The sequence below is a fragment of the Megalobrama amblycephala genome, linkage group LG4 (genome assembly GCF_018812025.1).
Source record: "Megalobrama amblycephala isolate DHTTF-2021 linkage group LG4, ASM1881202v1, whole genome shotgun sequence".
Taxonomy (NCBI): domain Eukaryota; kingdom Metazoa; phylum Chordata; class Actinopteri; order Cypriniformes; family Xenocyprididae; genus Megalobrama; species Megalobrama amblycephala.
Genome location: NC_063047.1, coordinates 27,539,494 through 27,547,272, shown reverse-complemented (window position 1 = coordinate 27,547,272; position 7,779 = coordinate 27,539,494). Strand labels below are relative to the sequence as shown.

The following is a 7,779-nucleotide window of genomic DNA, read 5'->3' as shown; positions in this document are numbered from 1 at the left end:
TTGTTTTCATTTAAGCTATTTTATTTTTCTGCGGCCAGCTCAGACAGAATGTTATTTTCCACCTGACTCCTCTCTGAAGTCTTAGCAGGCAATGGCTCTTTGCATATTTATTTAAATCTATTCATTGTATGGCAAATCGGACCTTTTACTATCTATCTATCTATCTATCTATCTATCTATCTATCTATCTATCTATCTATCTATCTATCTATCTATCTATCTATCTATCTATCTATCTATCTATCTATCTAATTTTCCAAGACAAAAGATGACAAATAAAGAGACAAAAATGACTGTTCAAGTTATATTTATTCAGCTTTTTTTTTTCTTGATGAACAAAAATAATAGATGTACCTTGATATGAAACTATAATGTCTTCATTTCATCTCAATGAAATACTTCATCACGAAAAAAGTCCCATAGTTGTTCTTTTTCTTTAACTGTACAACTTATTTCATTTAAGCAGAAGGTGACGCTGTGCCAGACAGCGGCAGTGAAGGACAGAGATGATGACATGACCAAACACAGTGAAACATTCACAGAAATGGAGCCTGGCAAACTGTAAAGGCCTTTCCATGACCATATGAGTAATTTACAATTTCAAGGAGCTGTTTGACTGGGATTATGACTCTTTTCACAGGCACCGAAATGATGTTTGTACTATATCGGTGCTTGAGTGTCTGTAATCTGTCAGACCCCTAAGGCAGATCTGTGAGGAAATCACTATGAGTTCCTTGGATAGTCATCTGATGAGCAGCAGTGAACTCCAAGTACGGTGCATTTTCAGTCAGCAAGACATCTGTAAGATCACCCTGTCAGAGATGTCAATAACCTAATCAACACTTCACTACAAAATGATACTTATAAAATTGTTAGGTCTTTAATCATGAACAGGCCACAGTGAAGTTTTCAACAGGTAGGTAGGAATTTGCCACTTTCTCTGTGTTGCCCATTTAATTTCTTGAGAAAAATGTAATTTCACTTCACTTAAAAAAAAATAAAAATAATAATATTATATATATATATATATATATATATATATCAGCATGTCTTGCACCAGTGACAATTTCCAAGACCTGTTTCTCTTTCACTTTCAAGCTGTCTCTCTTAAAATGTTAAAAATTCAAATTTCCATAAGATGAGGGGGAAATGAACCAAGCAGGGTAAACAAGAGAAGTTGTTATAGTCCATAACTATATGACATAACTGGCTCAAAATTAGCTAATAACCCTTATTTCAACTAATTTTAAGGGTTGTTATGCTAAGTTAATAAATTCCCTCATTTTAAATGTGAGCATTTGTCTAAGTAATACAGATGCCTGCACAATACACTCGTTTTAGTTTCTTTTGTTCTTTTTGCCCTTGCTGTAGAATCAAAAGTGACTACAACTACTCTTGAAAGTGAGAAGGGAAGGTAAGGCTGAGGTTTTCTGAATTAAACTTCCTTAGCCAACATTTATCACAAAGGTATGTTGGGTATTCCAGAACTGAATGATTTGAAAGGGACATATGAAGATATTTACTTTACAATACGCTACCGGTCAACAGTTTGGGGTTGGTAAGATTTTTGAATGTTTCTGATAGAAATCACTTATGCTAACCAAGGCTGCCTTTATTTGATCAAAAATACAGCAAAAACAGTAATATTATGAAACATTATGTCAAAGCTGAATTTTCAGCAATAATTTGCTGCGTTCATGCCATGTTTTTACCGTAATTGCGAGATGACGTTCTACTCGGAGTTGTTCACGTCCTCGGAATTATGAGTTTTTAAGGCAACACTATCAACGACAATATGAATCTACAGCAGTCAGGTGGTACAGTGGGCACATGGTACAAGTCGTAGCTCTCAGAAAATTCCCAGTTTACAAGTTGTAATTCCGAATTCTACGAGGACGTGATTGCTTTTTATAAGTCATACAATCTCCTAATTACGGTAATTCTGACATGGCTAAACATCTGTTACTGCAGTCTTCAGTGTCACATGAATCATTCTATGTTGATTTGGTTTTCTGTAACAACGCAAGTCTTTACTGTCACTTTTGATCAATTTAATGTCCTTGATTAAAAAAAAAAAAAAAATACTGACCCTAAACTTTTGAATGACAGGGTATAAAGACCATATGTCATTTGTCATTATGATTTAAAAACTCTCAAATGGATCCAGCATTCAGAAACAAGCATCTTAACTACATGTAACTTTCTTGAAGAACATTTCCTAAGACATCCTATAATAGCATTTTAATTCTCTTTCAACATTTGTTCATTGAAAAAAAAAATCTTGACAGAAAGTGCTACTTTCAACTAATCAAAATGGCAATGCGTATTAACTAATTTGTACAAATAAATTATAAAATATGCAGAAAAAGAAGAAAAATCCACTCAAAAAAATACAAACACCCATTTGAATATCTGTATAAAAAGTGAAATATACCAAACCATTGAAAGTTGGGTTTTAAAAAACACAAAAGTTATAAAAATAAAAGAAATGAAAAATATTTGGGATGTAGCCATGAATAATCATCATGATTTTCTTATCTATTACAGGTAAAGGGAAATGGGAAAGCAATAAAACAACTTGGATTTTGCAGATCTTAATTTCAGTACAACGGGTTAATTCATCTTTAACTCCATAAGTCCTTTATGTAATAAAGGAAAGAGTATTTTTCAAATGTATGTTGTAAGACGAAGATCGTTACTGTAAAACATGGTAGAATATGGCTTTAACATCTGGCCAGTACAGCTAATACACAGTGGTGTGTTTCTGTTTACATATTCATATTTCGTCCACTACAAAATACTTTTTATAAAGAAAAACAAAGGTTGAAATAAAGTTAACACTGGTGATAACAACCAGTATCCAACATATGAAACTTTTTTTTTTCATTTTCTTTTCTTTCTTTTTTTATATTACATATACAAGTATATATTTATTTCTATGGTAGCTTATAGTTTTACATTAGAAAAGTGTAAATGACCACCATATTTGAAAAATAAAACTTCTGTGTAGGTTTTTAAATTACCCAAGTGCTGTTATGGTTTGTTTGGAACCTGATTGCTTAACAGAGAAATGCATTTGAAATGAAACCCTGATTATTAGATCAGTAAAATGACAAAAAATATAGTAGTAATGGAGTTACTGGCATGTACATATACACTCACATTCAAGTGCATGAAAGATCAGCATACTGAGCACATTTGCATTCAATAAGTGACCTTTGACCTTTTATATACAAACAACTGAACTGACACATACATATTCAGCCCTTAATGGTATATATAGATTTTTTTTTTTTTTATTCCATTTTAACAATTAAGCCAGTATTTTCTGTTGTGTGTGAGATTTATATCCTCTGACGGCTGACACTTTAAAAAACATACAATGCTTTTTTGATTAAGCAGCTCCTGTTATATTTTACACGAGTCACATGGAAAGTCTCTTTAGCAAAGAGAAGGCCAATGCAAAATCTTCTCCCAAAAGACCTGCCCCAGATACTGCGAGTCTCCTGATCGGTTAATTTGAGTATTATTTCATAAAACTGTGAAAAGAAAGAGAAACTTGTTCTCTTGAGCACAGGTGGAGGTGTTGTTGCCATGGCAGTGCTTTTCCTCACAGGCAGTGGCTCTTTCAGCTGTCCGTCAAACAGAAATCTCATATGTAGTTCCACCCACTCCTGTGACCTTTTTGACATTGGTGTGTCTGCTGGGAGTTCCAGAAGGAGTCCCTAGATGGCAGTCACGTGCTTGGCCCTTTAGTTGCCCGTTGACTTTACCTGGACCGAGGTCCTCTCTATGTGGAGAAAATATCAAAAACAGAAAGATGTATTTGAGGTGGTTCTTTTCCAACTGTATCCTCAACTGTTATCCTCTTTTGTTCTTCATTAGACAGGTAGACAGTCAAACATGTACTAAATGGATTGAAATGTTACAAATGAAGATAAGTTAATGAAAAAGAGGTCATAACTGAAAAGTAATGGAAGGGAATATATAATTAACATTAATACAGGACTCAAAAGTAAGGAGTCAGTGCAAAACAGTTACTTGTCCACAAATTATGCTTTGCAAACTTTTTTTTTTAAAAGGTACACTATGTAACTTTTTTGTTCAAAATTAACAAAAATCAAATGAGTCAATACATCATCAATCCTTTTACCCTGATGTTAAGCCTATTATAAGTGTTTATATTTTAGACTAGGTCTGGGACGATACCATCACGATACTTGGGTGCCGATACGATATGTATTGTGATTTTTAAGAATTGTGATTCTACAAGTATTGCGATTCAATATTGCTATGTATTGCAATTTTTGTTTGCTTTTTAACTCTCTAAACTCTAAAAGTTGAATGATAAATTCAATAGAGACATCTACAGATACACAACCTGCGCCATCATGTATAAGATGATGGTGCAGGTCGTAAGATGTCTCTCCATCCCCCATTTTTAATTTTCTTGTGTCCACTAGTAAGTGATATGATGTCATGTAATACTCACCGATACAACACATATTGCCCTCTGCTGAAATAAAAGAGGTAACTTTCCTCTGCCTCATCTATAAGCAAGGACTAAAAACAATTTAATATGAATTAATATAGATTCTGGAATTTAAAAAAAAAAAAAAAAATTGCAATAGTTAGGTGAATCGATTTTCTTCCCAGCACAATTTCAGACCTGAGGGGGTGGTTTTTCACAGGAAATTGCATACACATTATCACTTGCCTGTGCGTGTCTCGTCATATTCCAAAATAGAGAAAAGTTGCTCTAGCTACTTTGACGCGTGTATGGTGTGGGAGTGGCATAGGTTAGTTGTCACAATGAGCAAGAAAGTTTGACATGGAGCACGGTAAATCTAGAACCTCAGAGGAATCACCCATTTAAAAAAAAAAAACGCTGAACAGAGGAGAGTCTGCTGGCAAATAGAGAACACGACAGAGCGCGTAATAAAACAAGAATCAACATTGGCTTGGCGGAGATGGCAAGAACTGAGGGCCAAAAGTTACATAGTGTACCTTCAAATCTGTTTATGATTTTTTTTTTTTCTTCACAATTTACTAAAAATGAAGCAAAAAAAGCATTGAAAAATATAAACATTATTACAAGAAAAAAAAAAAATAAAAAAAAAATAAAAATCTAAAATACACTGCTAGTCGGTGCAAGATAGCCTCGTGGGCAGCACGCCGACATACAGCATAGTTGCGCTTCGGGCAACCCGATCCCATCCACCATCTCTCTCCCACCCCGCTTCCTGTCCACTCTATACTATCCTATCACAATAAAGGCAAAAAACAGCAAAATGGAAACTTTCAAATACACTGCTAAAAAAAACAGATCATTCATTTTGGTGGGGTCTATAAAAATGTTGTCAAGAAAAGCAAAAAATGTCTTACTGTTAAGCCCTGTAATAAAGCAATATATTAAAGAAGATACAATGGCTTAAAGGTATGATAGATCAAATCATGCGGTCTGATGTTAGTCACTTGTCAGTTGTAAAAATAAGAACAAAATCAAGTCAGTCTATGAAAAAAGCAAAGGAAAGCAAAGCAAAAAAAAAAAAAAAAAAAAAAAAAAAAAAATTATATATATATATATATATATATATATATATATATATATATATATATAATTTTTTTGATATATATATATATATATATATATATAGTATACACGTATATGACAGAGATTAAAAAGCACTACTTATGCATAAAAAAGCAACTCAAACAGAACAAAAACACATGAAATGATATCACATCATGATTTTTGTATATTACATTGATTTCTGATGATGCAACACTGTTTATGAGATTACCATAATGCAATGAAATGTACAGTATGCCAGAAGTAGATGCCATGCAAAATGTGTCATAAATAAGCTCATGAATATGAATGAACAGACATGCAGAAATTGAAACTGATGATAATGAGGGGGGGAAAGGCAAAAAAAAAAAAAAAAAATTTTATTTGGCTACCAGAAACACAACCATTTTTTCCTTCTTTGCAGAAAGGTAAAAAAAAAAATAATAATAAATAAATAAAATAATCTTATGTATTCTCAATAACAATAATGACAGAAATTAATTTATTAAAGTACAAAAACCAGCACTCAAAAAAAAACATAGCACAAATGAAATCTCTTTTCAGAACCTTACAGATCAGAGCGTACTTATCTCATGAACATCTAGCCTGTTTAGTCTATACATCATGCACCTATTCTCACCCACTTCACTGATTGGTTAAAAGTAGATGCTATGTGTCATACCTTGTACCCAGACGTGGTGAGTCCGCCCTCTCCAGGGCGCTAATGAAGGCAACCTTCTGATGCGCGTATGATGGGGAACGGGGCACTGCTGTTGGGGAGTGATGCGATTGGTGCACCGGTGAGCGATATTGGTGTTCGGCTATCCTGCCTGTACTGCCTCCATCTGTGTGGAGGGATGTAGTAGAAGTCCTCGGTGCTCTGGTAAGCGAGGATGCAGAGGAACGCAGAACAGGGGTTCGGGGAGCGTATCCCATCAAGTTCCCATCCCGAGAGCTGCACACAGGAGGGGTGGGCTCTCGGGATCCGGGGCCTCTAGGGCCTTCAGGGTAGCACGTCCCAGGTGGGAGTCCATAGGCGGCTCCACTGCAGGTGTCAAACACACCCGAATCGTTGGCGTAGGCCACCGGTGCTTGAGTGTGCCGAAGCATGAGTTTCTCCCTCTCCTCAAACTCCTTCCTCTCCTGGATGGAGGCCATGATGGTTTTGGAAAGGTTGTCGTAGCGGACGGGCGAGGGATCTCGCTCTCGATCTCTCGGGTGTGGTGACTGCCGCCCGTACATCGCTCCTACGTGCACAGGGCTGTAGGCCGGCGGACCGGCGTGTCGTTGAAGCTCAGGCCCTCGTACGTGGCACATTTTAGTGGGCAAGTAGGGTGAATGAAAACCCATAGAGGGCACTCCCGGGTGGGCAGCACATTCGCCCAGAGATGGTGTTATGCTGGGGGTTAGCAAGCTATCGTAGGACAGGCTGCCGTTGCGACCGGATAACGTCCCAGGAGAGAAGACTCCTTTGTGAGGGGTGGAAGTGACTGTATCTGGTTTGCTGCCACCCAGTGGCACACGGTCGGCCCTGTTCACTCCTTGTTTGAGACTGAAGGAGCGAGACGTCGTGCTGAAAGAGTCCAGCTGGAAAGGAGAGGACTGGTACGTTCGGTGGAGAGGAGTGCTGCGGTAGTCTGGCAGATCAAGATTCGGCTCCGAACGGTAATCGTGACCTCGCTCCTCCAAAACTGCAGAGGGCTTACCGTTCTCAGACATTACAATCTGAAAACAGATGAATATATTTGAAAGATTTTTTTAATTATATCATATTATATATTTCAAAGGTTTGGAGTCAGTAATAGTTTTTTTATAAGAAATAAATTCTTTAACTATTATTCAACAAGGATGAATTTAACTGATCGAGTGACAGTAAAGACTTTTACATTGTTACAAAAGATAACTATTATTTCAAATAAATGCTGTTCTTTTGCGCTTTTTTCATTAAAGAATCCTGAGAAATATTAACACGGTATTAACAAAAATATTAAGTCAAACAACCATTTTCAAATGTGATAATAATAAATGATACTTGAGCATCAAATCACCAATTATTAAAAATAGAAAAAAGTCATTTTAAATAGTAATAATTTTTCACAAAAATATTGTTTTAGCTATATTTTCAGTCAAATAAATGCAGCCTTGATGAGCATAAGAAGTTCTTTCAAAAAGATTAAATAAATCTTAATGACCCCAAACTTTTGAAC

General features: G+C 35.8%; 1 protein-coding gene across 1 annotated transcript in view; it reads right to left on the bottom strand.

Annotated features, from left to right (window-relative positions):
- Positions 1-290: 290 nt before the first annotated feature.
- zdhhc8b (zinc finger DHHC-type palmitoyltransferase 8b) overlaps positions 291-7,779 on the bottom strand; it is an 82,585-nt gene continuing 75,096 nt past the window's right edge. The window contains exons 10-11 of the mRNA XM_048188675.1: positions 6,255-7,297; positions 291-3,790 (exon numbers count right to left, since the gene is read on the bottom strand). Of these exons, the coding sequence (XP_048044632.1) occupies positions 3,640-3,790; positions 6,255-7,297 (1,194 nt within the window). The 3' untranslated portion in view covers positions 291-3,639. The remainder of the gene's footprint in view (positions 3,791-6,254; positions 7,298-7,779) is intronic.